This window comes from Perognathus longimembris, chromosome 1 (assembly GCF_023159225.1).
Source record: "Perognathus longimembris pacificus isolate PPM17 chromosome 1, ASM2315922v1, whole genome shotgun sequence".
Classification (NCBI taxonomy): Eukaryota; Metazoa; Chordata; class Mammalia; order Rodentia; family Heteromyidae; genus Perognathus; species Perognathus longimembris.
In genome coordinates, this window is record NC_063161.1 from 98,672,524 (window position 1) to 98,686,779 (window position 14,256).

Consider the following 14,256-nt stretch of genomic DNA (forward strand, 5'->3'; position numbering starts at 1 on the left):
AGCATAGGGCCAAGGAGCAGCAGGTTGAAAGGCCCAAGGTGGGTGGGTGGGGGACAAGTTTGAAATGTCCTAGGTCTTGAAGAAAAGCCAGTGTAGGAAAATGACAGACATAAGGTTGGCGAGATTACCAAGAGTCAGATCGTATGGGAGCCACAAGAACAATTGTACTTGTTTTCTTTTCTAGTACTGGGGCTTGAACTCAGGTCCTCAAGCTTTCACAGGACTTGTTCCACTCATGGCTGGAGCTCTACCACTGGAGCTATGCCTCTAGTTCCAGCGTTTTGATTTTGATGACTAAGAAGTGCTGTTTGAAGAATGGGGGAAGGGAATAAAGGGGACAAATTTGCTGGGGTACATTGTGTACATAGATGGAAGTACCACAATGAAACCTTTCTGTCTGGCTAATATGTGCCAACAAAAGTGTTTTCGAAAAGGTCTTTCTCAGTGGTAGCAGACATTTCTTTCCATGTAGCAAAACAGAGAAAATTGCTTGGTTTTTTTTTTTTATCAGATAACTGTGACTGATGAGAAAGAATGAATAGTATCTCATACTTCTCTAACAATAACTCATTTTTTCAGGGAAAACCTTCTCTAGAGTAATCTACCTATGAGCATAAGCCTGGGTATTCAATAATTCACTAGAGAACTTGGTTAAAATAAACTCTCGACCGTTTTCTGTCTTGTCTTGTTTTGGGGTTTGTTTCTGAGATAGGATTCTTCTTATGTCACCCAGACTGGCCTAGAACTTCATATCCTCCTTGCTTCAGGCTTTCAAGTGCTGAGATTATAGGCATGAACTACTGTGCCCAACCTAAACTCTAGATCTTGATCACTGGTCTTTATCTTTCTTTTTTCAGAAATCTTCTCTACGTCTACCCACAGAGGCTAAACTTCACTAACAAGCTAGCATCAGCCCGGAACATTACAATCAAAATCCAGTTCATGTGTGGAGAAGACCCAAGCCATGCTATGCCGGTAAAGAGGGAATTAACATTTGCCTCCAACCAGAGGGGCCTGTGTGTACATTATCAGTTCATATAGGCAAAATCCAGAGCTCGCTAGTGAGCAGAATATCCTTCCCCACCTCCTCCTCTGGTCCTGGGAATCATACCCAGAGCCTTGTGCAGGCCTGGAAAGCACTCTACCAACCAAGGGACACCCCGGCCCAAAGAATCAAGTATTCTATCCCAGGATGACGCTAATCCACACATTCAGAAGCCGGCCTCCTGGTCCAGTGTCTTTCCTGAGATAATGATGGAGACACAATGGCAATGTAAATTGAAAGCCTCACTCTTTCAACTTATTCTATAGTAAACTATGAAACTTGGAAATAAATATAGGACACTTTAGTGACCAAAAAATGTCCTAAATTCTCACCACACTGACCCTGGGTCATAGACTAAAGAGATGGTTTCACTGTATCCACTATGTTGGCTAAATTTCTCCCTTACATATGTGTGTTGCACACCTGCCCAAGCCTCACACCATATCTACTGATAAAGGATGAAGTTCTGCTAATAAAGCAGCACACACCTACTCAACACATGGTAAGAATGGAGCTTCATCCTGAGGCAAAATACAGATGAAAACCTAGTGTCCAGTCTTCACTAGGGAAGTCAGAACGCCAGAATCTGTTCTCGTTAACAAACTGTTTCTACCAGCTGCGTGCTTAGCTATTACTATTTTCCATAAGTCATAGAACTGAGTTAACTTCCCTTTTCTACTGGGCTAGGTGTGTAGGTCAGTGGCAAAACTCTTGCCTAGCGTGTACAAGGCCCTAGGTTCCATCCCTAGCACTAGAAAAAGAAAATAAATAAATGGTCTTTCTACTAATAGGATTTTTCCCCAGGTGTTTCCATCCCTCAATTAGCCACTGTTGTAGGGGGGCGGGGGTTATTTTGTTTTTATGGTGCCAGTACTGGGGCTTGAACTCAGGGCCAGGGCACTGTCCCTGAGCTTTTCTGCTCTACCACTTGAGCCACAGCTCCACTCCCAGCTTTTTGTGGTTAATTAGAGATAAGTGTCTCATAGACTTTTCTTGACTGGGCTGGCTTCGAACTGCGATTCCCAGATCTCAGCCTCCTGAATAGCTAGGATTACAGTGTGAGCCACCAGAGCCCAGCAACTTTTTTTAAACTTCCTCCTCATGCTCACTCATGTATTTGTCTAATTCAAGTGTCCTTTTGTGGCCATGGGGAAGGGTGCAGGAAGGAAGGGTGCTTGGAAAGGAATATGAGGGGTCCAGGACTCCTCCAGTCCTTGCTGCCCTGGCTTCCAGCAAGATACCACAAGGACAGTCAGGGGCAGGTGTGCAGATCCTTTGGATAGCCAAGGTACTCACCGGAGTGCAGGAATTCCAGCCAGTTCTCCCCCATCATGCCCTAGGGCAGGCATTATTGCAGCTGGAAGAAAGAATGGAGTCCACTCATGCCTTTAGGGTCTGCCTCATGCTTCAGATGGAAGGAAAGGTGTGCCTACATGGGGACAGGGCAGGGGAGCTCTGATTCACCCACATGGAAGAGGCCATGCCTTTGCAGGGGAGAGGCCCTGCACCAGAGATCTCTCACTGAGGCCAAAGGCTGTGACTGTCTATTGTGGACCCAATGGACAGAGAGGTAGAGGGAGGCCAGCACTGGTTTTCCACAGTCACCTGTGGTCATACTTCATAGCCAGTATGGCAGGGACCATTGTATGACCTCTGACTCTTGATTAGTAGACTGGAGCCCATTGGATGCATCTGTTGTCACTCAAGTGATTTGAGATGACCAGGTATCCTGAATTTGATGTTTTCTGTGATGGTAAACAGGTCATCTTTGGGAAGTCAATGGGGCCTGAATTTCTGCGGGAAGTGTACACAGCCGTCACCTACCACAACAAGTATGTATAGTTACCCATTCTCACCATAGGCCCAGGTGGCTCAGTGTCTTCTGGTTCTCCTAAACTTCCTGGATGACTTTTCTCAACATGGTTTATAATTCAGGAATGAAGGGCAAGGGGAAATGTATGCCCATCCCATAATTCTATCTTATTAATTCTATCTTATTTTTGCCTTACCTAAGCCCATGAGAAGCAAATACCTTCAAGCATCTGATATAATTTTAACTTTCTAGAACTTTTGACTGCACAGTGATAACAGAGAGATTTTCAGTGCTAAATAAGAGGCCTAATATTCTAACTTGCGTTGAGATAACAGAGGAGCCAGAAGTCAGCCCGACTTTCCTTGGCTGTGTCCTCATTTCTGTAGCCCACTGCGCTCCTGCTTCGATTGACCTACTCTAAGTTGACCAAAGAAGACCTTGAGTCATAGGGTGTTTAAGCCATTATTCACATTTCACAATAGAGGAGAAATATCTATATAATGTTAGAGAATAGAATTTGATCCTGGCCTGGCAACTGGATTCATTCAGGTCCTTCATTTCAACACTGGCCAGATGAGGCCTGGTTAATGCAGCAATGTACATAGAGCTTTATTAGCAAACCACCTGGACTTGGTAATACACCCAAACCAGGCTCTTATGCTGCCTACACCAGCCTTTTTCCTCTAGTCCTTCCCTGAGTATAGCTGCACACCAGGACCCTGTTCTTGGGAGATGGAAAAGGGGGTCATTGTTTGGATTGTTGGATATTTTTTCCCCTTGTGAGGAGGAATTCATTCTCTCTGGCAGAGCCAGCAACCAGTCAAGTGTAGCCATCTACTGGGTTAGCTCTCAGCAGAAAAATGTGAAATGAAAATCCCCATGCAGGCAAACAAGAGCAGAGGGTCTGAGGCAATACCACTCAGAGTCACACGTCATCCAGCTAACACTGTGTATACTGTGCTTTTGAAACAGGTCTCCAGACTTTTATGAGGAAGTGAAAATTAAGCTCCCTGCTAAGCTCACAGGAAGTCACCACCTCCTGTTCACCTTCTATCACATCAGCTGTCAGCAGAAACAGGGACCCTCCGTGGAAAGCCTCCTGGGGTATTCAGTGAGTAGCTGTCAACCTGCCTGTTCACACCGCAGCCAGGGGCCCTGCAAGACAAACAAGGCCATCCTGTTCACTGGCTATTAGCCTGTCAGAAGTAGCAACATGTGCAGAGGCCAAATAATAGCCCAAAGCAGAAATGACACCACTTACCAAATTTTTTTTAAAAATCACAAACACAAAGAAATGGGATGGTAGATGGTGCAAGAATCCTTTTACATTTCAATTGTTTCCAAGTTTAATATATCTGATCTGCAAAAGGAACTAGTTCTTTTCCCTCCATAGTGGGGGGAGTTGTTTCTTTCTTTAAAACATCCAGTTTTTTTTAAGTCCTTACTGGGGCTTGAAGTCAGGGTCTCGAGCTCTTGCTTGATATTTTAGCTGAGGGTTGGCACTCTACCATTTGAGCTACACCTCCACTTCAAGCTTTTTGCTGGCTAACTGGACATAGAGTCTCACACACTTTTTTCCCAGAAAAGTCTGGGCAGGATCACAGCTTTGAGCCATGATTCCCCAAGATCTCAGCTTCTTGAGTAGCTGGGATTTCAGGTGTAATCCACCAGCAGCACCCAGGGGAAAAAAAAAGTTATTTGTCAAAAACTTAAAAGGTAAACTAGACACTGATGTTCTAACATACACAAACATTGGCTATAAAGGAAACCAATACTATTATTTTGGGCTCTGAAAAGCAGTACATTGTTGGTATTACCATTTTAGGAACTCAAAGGGAATTTAAGATGCAAAGAACTGGATAGATATGACTGCCAAAAACAGACTGGCTCAATAGCTAATTACAGTTTAGTTGTCTCTGACTGTTGTGGACTAGAGAAATTGCCAGCCTTATATGTTGCAATGAATACTGTTTTTCTTCACAACATCTGTTTCAGTGGTTGCCAATCCTCTTGAATGAACGTCTTCAAACCGGATCCTACTGTCTCCCAGTTGCCCTGGAAAAGCTGCCTCCCAACTACTCCATGCACTGTGCCGAGGTGAGCAGCAGGCTGGCCGGCACCACTTTCTTCCCAGCCTGGGTCCTGGCTCACCTTTCCATTCCTTTCATGGGACCAAGGGTGCTCACTGCATCACCTTCTGTGGTTACCTACCAGCATCTGGTGTTCTGATAGGAGGGGAGACAAACTTGACTGAGAAAGAATCCTCATCCCAATCAGAATGTACATGAACCTTGCATCCCATGGCTTATAGGAGAGAAAAGTGGAGCACTGGTAGCTCATGCTTGTAGTCCTAGCCACTCAGAAGGCTGAGATCTGAGGATCTCAATTCAAAGCCAGCAGGAGCAGGAAAGACCATGAGATTCTTATCTCTAACTAAACACACCAGAAAATCAGAAGTAGAGCTGTGGCTCCAAGTGGTAGAGTACTACTAGCCTTGAGCACAAAAGGTCTGGGACAGTGCCCAGGCTCTGAGTTCAAGACTCATGACCAACAAAATAGAAAGAAGAGGAGACAAGCAAAGGGTCCTAAAATATCTTCAGGCCAGCAGCATCCAGTGATTTCTTCTGTGGCTCAAGGGTCACAGCCTAGGTGGAAACTGGAGCTTTTATTCCTCAAAGATGCAGATGACAAAGCCCTTCCTATTTCCAGTGGGCCCTCTTTTACCTGTGCATCCACAGCAGTGCCCATCTGGACAGCCCTGGGGATCCCCTCCTTTGGCCCTCAGACTGGCTTTTCCATGCTTTTCAGTCCCTGTGGTTCATCCATGAAGTACTTCTTCTAAGCAAATAGTATCATGTCACTCCTAAATATTTTAGTATATGCCTTGAAAATGGAGACTATCTTTAACCATCACAATACCATTGCCATTTCAAGTTCTCATAGGCACCTGCAACCCTCTGTTGTGGACACACAGGCCTTGAAGTCGGGGCTGGTCCACACGCAGAAGTGAGTCTGTAGAAAATATGTCCTGGGGGCTGGGGCAAAGACGAAGTGGTAAAGCACTTGCCTAGCAAACACCAAGCCCTGAGTGGAAACTCAGTACTGTAAAATGCATCTGTAAAATAAAAATATGCACTGGATCTTAAAGGGTCAGCATTGGAAAACAATGTGAAATATCTCAATAATTTTGACATTGATGACATGTTGATAAAAAAAACAGTTGAATATATTGGGTTACATGAAATATATCATCAAAATTACTTTCACATGCTCCTCTTTATTATCGTGTGTATGTGTGTGTGTGTTGCTATTTAGAGGTATGAGATTCATGGACTTTCCTGCCTGGGCTGACTTCAAACCATGATCCTCAGATCTCAGCCTTCTGAATGGCTAGGATTACAGGCATGAGCCACTGGTGCCCAGCTCCTCTTTAGTTTGTTGAATGTGCCTACTACACAGGTGAAGGTTTATAAGGAAGGTTCCCATTCCAGCATCCTTGGAAGGCTGGTAAACACTGCAGGTAAAGCTGACCCTGGAGGAATTCCTTCACTCTGGAGATTCTGCATTCTTCCCAACGTCATGGCTGTTACTCTGCTCTGCAGATGGGCACCAGCCTGGGATCCAGGGCTGATGTTATAGAATCTTCTATTTCTCAAAAGAAATTAGGAAAGTATGAACGTTTCGGACTTTTGAATGCTGGCAACTCATTTAAAACTTTTCCAACATGCTATGGACCAAACAGAAGTTGTCTAGGGGCTGGAGCCTACCCTGGATCTGGTTTGGTTCACCATGGATAGTTCTGCAGGCCCATGCACACATCTGCTTTTGCAAGCACAGCCTGCTTTCCTCCATTCAAATGAGAGACGAACTGAATGCTCATGGCTCACACCTGTAATCCTAGCTACTCGGGAGGCTTTGAGATCTGAGAATGGAGGTACATATGCTAGACTCCATCTGCAAAATAACCAGAAAAGGTAGGGTTGGTGGCATGACTCAATAGTAAAAGCACCAATCTAGCAAGCTTGAGGCCCTGAGTTCAACAAACTCTAGTACCATCCTCAAACAAAAGAAAAAGAAAGAATGTAAGAGACACAAAACCCAGGCTAGGCCTTCCGTGCTCAACACTTCAGGGTATGTCAAGAGGAATCATTCCCAAGGGGAATTTAAGGCCCATAAGTTGCCTCTGTGACCTCCGAAGGTACATGGCATAAAAGAGGCATATATTATTCATTTACTAAATAAGCAAAAGCCAAACAGAACAGCTACTTGGAAATACTGTTAAAAGGGGAAGCAATAATCACTATTCAAATGCATTGGCATTTCATGCATTTTACACATGGCCCCAACAATTTTGATTCATGGGGAAATGTCTTTATTTCGGTTCCTGAGAGCTCAGAGACAGATGAATTATTTCAGCCCTCTCCTTGGAACAGTAGAACATGAGAACACTAAAGCCCCACAAGGAAGACTGACTTATCAAAGTGAAATAACTAGTTCACTGCAGAGAACGAACTTGAACCCAAGGCTCTTGATGCCATCTAGTTATAGTTGGGGGTGGGGAAGTGTTTTATCTGTGGGCCCCTGATGTTACTCAAATTCAGAAGAGGGGATGGGATGGCTAACCTCTGTATTTATTTTCCTCTTTACCACAGAAAGTCCCTTTGCAGAATCCCCCTATTAAGTGGGCTGAAGGCCATAAGGGGGTATTTAATATTGAAGTGCAAGCTGTCTCTTCTGTTCACACCCAGGTAAGGAATATGATAGCAAATTCTGAATCAGACCCAGCAAGCTAATAATGAGAAGGAGTGCAATTAAGAATCTGCCCAGGGCAATTAATAAAGATCAGTGAAGCCGGGTGCCCGCAGCTCATGCCTATAAACCTAGCTACTAAGGAGGCTGAGCTCTAAGGATTGTAGTTTAAAGCCAACCTGGACAAGAAGTCTGTGAGACTCTTATCTCTCATAAACTACTCAGAAAAAGCTGGAAGTGGTGCTGTGGCTCCAGTGGTAGAGCTCTAGCCTTAAACACAAAGGGGCAAAAGGACAGCATCCAAGCCCTGAGTTCAATCGCCAGGACCAGCAAAACACAAACAAAAAAGATCAATCAACATCTTTGTCTGTGAATTAAAAAAAAACAACACTAACCTTTGTGAAGTCTTATAAGCTTATTCCAGTTCCACAAATAATGTGTGTATTCAGACCCCTTTCTGAGTACATGTCAGTAGCTACATCAGGATTTTTTTCAGGTAGTAATTATTGAGGGGTGCTGTTTTGTGTGCAGCATTCTATTACAAAGCAGCTTGTTGCCTTGGAAGGAAGCAGCTACTCATATGATTTAGAACCTGTGATCTGAAATATGAGCTGAGAGGCTGCAGGTGTACCCAGCTTTGGCATGATGTTTATGAGTCCCTGGGTAAACACTGGCAGGATCAGCCTATGATGCTCTTTGGCCTTCTCCCTTCTCAGGACAACCACCTGGAGAAGTTCTTCACCCTCTGCCACTCCCTAGAGAGCCAGATGACCTTCCCCATCCGAGTGTTGGACCAGAAAATCAGCGAGAGCACGCTGGAGCATGAGCTCAAGCTCAGCATCATCTGCCTGAACTCCTCCCGCCTGGAGCCACTGGTGCTCTTCCTGCACTTGGTGCTGGACAAGCTCTTCCAGCTGTCCGTGCAGCCCATGGTCATCGCAGGCCAGACAGGTAGGGGATGCGGGGCTGGGAGGAGATGGAAGAAGTACCCTGCTTAGTGACATCCAAGATATGGCCATCTTGCTTTGTATAGATGTATTTTTCCTTTATGGTGCCAATCCTGGGGCTTGAACTCAAGGCCTGGGCTCTATCCCTGAGTTTTTCTGTCCAAGGCCAGCATTCTACCACTTGAGCCACAGCTCCACTTCCAGTTAATTGGAAGATAAAAGTCTCGTGGACTCTCCTGTCCCAGCTGGCTTCAAACTGTGATCTTCAGATCTCAGCCTCCTGAGTAGGATTAAAGGGATGAGCCACCAGCACCCAGCTATAAGATTCTATTTCACCTAACAAGCCAGGTGTGGTGGTGTGTACCTGTAATCTCAGCTATACAAAATGCATAGGTAAGAGAATCACAGTCCAAGGCTCGTCCAGGGCTGAAATACTAGACCTTATCTGAAAAATAACTAAAGCAAAAAGGGACTGGAGACATGACTCAAGTGGAAAAGTGGTAGAGTGCCTGCCTAGCAAGTACATGGTCCTGAGTTTAAGCTAAAGTATATATATTCCCAGCATATATACATATATATACGTATATATATATATATGTATATATATATATATATATACACTCTCCATATCTATGGAGAGAGAGAGTCACTTTTACCTGGGTTTGCCTCAAACTACAGTCCTCTTGATCTCTGCCTCCTGAGTAGCTGAGATTACAGTCTAAGCCACCTGTCTCTAAAGTGTTTTCTTGGCCATTGAGGTGGAGGCACCACTCTCCAAGCATTTATTTGGAACCTACTCTGGAAGACAAGATTTCTTGTCATAAATTAAGAGCAGGCCCCTGGGAAAGGTTTCCAGCTTGGGTTTAGCACAGGAGATTACAGCTGGGGAGCTGTGTAACTGAGACTCTCTAAAGCCTTGCGCAGCGTGGTGTCAGAAGCCTCATGGAGGGGGCTGGGGCTTGTGCTGAGCACGGGAGGTTGGTATGATTTTTGTGCTCAGTGTGATTTTGTGCACTGAAGTAAGGAAGGCATCCCAGAGGAGGATGACTGGATGAGTAATGTCACAGAGGGAGGAAAAGGTAGATTTGCAGGAAGTTGAAATTGAGCAGAAACAGACACAAGGTTGGAAAAGTAGGTTGAAGGCAAACTATGGAGGGCTTGGAGTAGCAGAACAAGAGAGCAAGTCAGTCACATGGGCCCACTGCGGGCAGTAACATACTGTGCATGTATCATTAGTACTGGGGTTTGAATTCAGGGCCTTGCACTTGCCTGGCTGACTTGAGCCACACCTCCATACCTATTTTTTGGTGGTTGTTTTGGAGATAAAGTCTTCAAGGCCTTTCTGCACTGGCTGGCATCAAATTTTTATTCTCCTAATCTCAGCATCCCAAATACCCCAAACTACAGGCATGAGCTAGCACCCAGCATTTACATATACATTGTTAACATTTATCTATATGAGTCTGTATAGTAGCAGAGGGTGCTGTGGCTCACACTTGTAATCCTGGCTACTCAGGAGACTGAAATCTGAGGGTTATTATTCAAAGCCAGCCAGGGTAGAAAAGTCTGTGAGACTCTTATCTCCAATAAACTACACAGAAAAAGCCAGAAGTGGCACTTTGGCTTAAATGGTAGACCACTATCTTTGAGCAAAAGAATCTCAGGGACAGCATCTAGGCCCTGAGTTCCAGTGCCAGGACCAGCACCAAAAAAACAAAAACAAAAAATCTGTATAGCACAATAGCTTACCAGCTCATCTCTAATCATCATATGCTGTCAAAACTGTTTATCTTTTGTTTCATTTTGGTTTTGTTCTGGTACTGAAGCTTGAACTCGGGGCCTCACATTCTCACTTGGCTTCTTTGTTCAAGGCTGGTGCTCTACCACTTGAGCCACACCTCCACTTCCAGCTTTCTGCTAGTTAATCGGAGATATGTCTCTTGGACTTTTCTGCCCAGGCTGGCTTCAAACTTCAATTATCAGATCTCAGCCATCAGGGTAGCTAGGATTACAGGCGTGAGCCACCAGACCTAGCTTGTGAGTATCTTCTTAAGGTTGCAGATTGGGGTGCTGAGGGTCCAAAACTACATTTCAGACAGATTCCTGTGGATGCTGATAACATCAGCCTGCAGACCCCAATCTATAACTCCAGACTTCAGCACGGTTTAAAGAGGAGAGATGTTGAGACGAGTCTTGATCATGAAAAACACTCCTGCCCACAGGGAGGAGGTGGCTAAAAGGAGAAAATATGGATGTCTATAGTCAACGGAGCCAAGATGGCTGGAGCAAATTCACACTCACATGTTCAGGGGCCATGGGTCCTCAGCTGAGCTTGCCTAGTTCAGGGGACGGTCAGTGGTCAGGATTCATGATCGCCGGCCTGGAGAGTACCCGCTTCAGGTTCATGTTTCTCTGCGTTCCTCAGCCAACTTCTCCCAGTTTGCCTTCGAGTCCGTGGTGGCCATCGCCAACAGCCTGCACAACAGCAAGGACCTGAGCAAGGACCAGCATGGGAGGAACTGCCTGCTGGCCTCCTATGTGTACTATGTCTTTCGTCTGCCCGAGCTGCAGAGGGATGTCCCCAAGTCAGGTAGGGCTGCTCAAGGGGAGAAGGGGCAAGAGCACCCCCATCCCACCCCATTGCCGGGTAATTAAAAATTCAAAAAGTTCACTTTTGCTTCTCAGAATATAAAACTGAAATGCCAAAATGAAGTTTCTTTCTAGGTCTTTCTTCTCCCTGTTTCCCTCTTTCTCTCTCTTTTTAACTTTAAGCATATATTGTGTCTGCTTACTCAATTTGATTCTTCTTTAAATAGTAAGTGTTGACTAGTGTCTAGAATTCTAGGGCAATAATGATGGAGGAAAAATCATAGCTGTGCTGTGGCAGTGATAGCAATGGTCCTTAAACTTTCCTTTTTGTAAAAAAAATGATTTATTGTTACTATAAAGGGGGTGTTGGATGGGGTTACAGTTACATAAGTCAGGTAAAGAGTATATTCCTTTTTGTTGTTGTTGGTCATGGGGCTTGGACTCGGGGCCTGGGCACTGTCCTGCAGCTCTTTTGCTCAAGGGTAGTGTTCTACCACCTTGAGCCATAGTGCCACTTCTGGTTTTCTGGTGGTTAATTGGAGATAAGAGTTTTATGGACTTTCCTGCCTGGCTGGCTTCAGACCACAATCCTGAAATCTCAGCCTTCTGAGTAGCTAGGATTACAGGTGTGAGCCACTAGCGCCTGGCTGCATTTCTTTTTGGACAATGTCACTCCTTCTCTTGCGCTTTCCCAGTTTTTCCCTCCCATCCCCACTCTACAAGATGTGTAGTTCTTTTGCTACATAGTGTCTAGTAAGTACCATTGCTGCATTTGCATAAACTCTTCATTAAAAATGATCTCTTTTCCCATTTCCCCCAAAGTAAACTTTTGAAGTAATCATCTATGAATGATTCTTCTTAACTACATACATATATAGTCATCAACTCACACCTCTGGGCAGCATGACATAAAAACCGGCATCAATGGAGCTCATAGAACTGCACCCCTAATAATAGGACTTTACTAGTATGCAATCCATTTCACATCCAGCTGTCATTTCAATGGACTTTTATGAATCTGTGATACTCGTAGACAGACACAGTTTATGTTTATCCTAAGATTCAGATGTCTCTGGAGTTTTCCGTGACCTTCTTTTGTGACCGACAAGGTTCTGACTTATTTGACTATTGAGCAATGAAAAATAGGTTCCATATTTCTAGCTTTTGTGGAGAACCCAGCTGCTGTGGCCATCCTGGAGTCTGTGTCTCCAGAGACAGGGACAGGCTGGTGTCCAGGCTGAGTCTCCAGTTTCCACAGCTCCTTTACTGCCTGGCACCATTTACCTCCCCTCTAAAACATTAACGGCATCTCCAGCAGGCTGTAGTAATGACCTCCTCATTGCAAGGCCTGGTCTAGTAGGGTCTCAGTCCACAACCAGCTCTCCCTCTTCAGGTCCTTCTCACTATCACTAAGTGACTCGGATCCTCTGTCTGTTGACATGGCTCTATCTGATGACATGCAGGTGGTTCTGCCTCTCTCCCTGACCCTCGCTACCACACGTACGGACGTACATCTGCTGCAGCCGTGAACTCGAAGCTACTGCAGGCCAGGGTGATGAGCAGTAGTAACCCAGACCTGGCTGGGACACACTCTGCCGTGGATGAGGAGGTCAAAAACATCATGTCTTCAAAGGTAGGGCATGAAATACTTGTTTTGTATTCCATTGACACATACATAATAATTGGGCACATTTCTGGGGTTACCATGTGATGTTTTAGTGCAGATGTCCAAGGTATGGTAATCACACCAGGATGTTTAGGATATCTAAACATCAATGCTCAAAAATCTTTTTCTCTTAAATCTACCTGTTTTGGAATATTTGATACAATAGGGTTACCCCAGTGTGAGGTACTCCTAGCTAACTGAAGCATTGCAAAGGCCTTCGCATTTTACAGTAAGAACTTGAAGAAACCACACAGAGCAACTACTGCTGTTGTCCATTGTGTTGGCCAGAGGCTTAATGTTGAGCACGAGTGACCAGCCTTCTTTTCTCTGGAGACCATTCTGAAGGTATAAGGCTCGTACTTCAGGATCTGCTCAGAATTAGTGAATGCTCTCGGGAGAGTTTGAGAACAAAGCTGGTTTTACCCACTTGCAGTCACTGAATATCATTAGTTTTGTTTGCAAAGGGGGTAAAAATCATTTTAAATTTTCTTGCTGCCCACAATTTGTCATAGCTAGAATCTGGAACCAACCCAGATGCCCCTCTGTAAGAAGAATGGATCAGGAAAATGTGGTACATATACACAATGGAATTTTATGCCTCTATCAGAAATAATGACATTGCCCCATTTGTAAGGAAATGCAAGGACCTGGAAAAGGTTATACTAAGTGAAGTGAGCCAGATCCAAAGAAACATGGACTCTATGGTCTCCCTTATAGGGAATAATTAGCACAGGTTTAGGCAAGTCACAGCAGAGGATCACAGGAGCCCAATAGCTATACCCTTACGAACACATAGATAATACTAAGTGAAATGAACTCCATGTTATGGAAATGATTGTTGTAACTACTTTCAACGTGCCATATGTAATTGTAGCCTCCATTATTGATGATTTTCTTGTATTATCTTCCTGTGGTTGTACCTACACTTTCTCTGTATCTTATCTGAGTATATTGGAAACTGGGTATACTGGTATTAGAACTAGGAAATTGGAAGGGAATACCAAAATCGAGAGACACAGGGTAAGAAAAAAATACAAACAACTACAAAAGCAATACTTGCAAAACTGTTTGGTGTAAATGAACTGAACAACTCATGGCGGGGGGGAAGGGAAGCGGGGGAAATGAGGGACAAGGTAACAAACAGTACAAGAAATGTATCCAATGCCTAATGTATGAAACTGTAACCTCTCTGTAATTCAGTTTGATAATAAAAAAATATATGTATATATATAAAATTTTCTTGCTGCCAAGAAAAGGTTTTTTTCCGAAATCTTTTTTGCTTATAATGCCTACCATATTCAGTCTTATCTTAGCACCAAAAAAATTATTCCAAAATTAAAGGTTTATTTTTAAAAGATACCATCTACACCCTCATCCCTTTCTAATTGTTTTACCTCTTTTTTTAAGTGCCAGTATTGGGGCTTGAACTCAAGGCCTGAGTGCTGTC

The 14,256-nt window shown here is 44.3% G+C and overlaps 1 protein-coding gene across 3 annotated transcripts in view; it reads left to right on the forward strand.

Moving 5' to 3' along the window:
- Dock8 (dedicator of cytokinesis 8) overlaps positions 1–14,256 on the forward strand; it is a 181,205-nt gene that overhangs the window by 96,789 nt on the left and 70,160 nt on the right. For 2 of the 3 annotated variants that reach the window (XM_048332994.1, XM_048333012.1), the window contains exons 15-22: positions 858–975; positions 2,807–2,877; positions 3,831–3,969; positions 4,854–4,955; positions 7,511–7,606; positions 8,324–8,558; positions 10,980–11,144; positions 12,607–12,776. In XM_048332994.1, coding sequence (XP_048188951.1) covers positions 858–975; positions 2,807–2,877; positions 3,831–3,969; positions 4,854–4,955; positions 7,511–7,606; positions 8,324–8,558; positions 10,980–11,144; positions 12,607–12,776 — 1,096 coding nt within the window. The remainder of the gene's footprint in view (positions 1–857; positions 976–2,806; positions 2,878–3,830; positions 3,970–4,853; positions 4,956–7,510; positions 7,607–8,323; positions 8,559–10,979; positions 11,145–12,606; positions 12,777–14,256) is intronic. The other variant, XM_048333003.1, reaches the window with a different exon arrangement.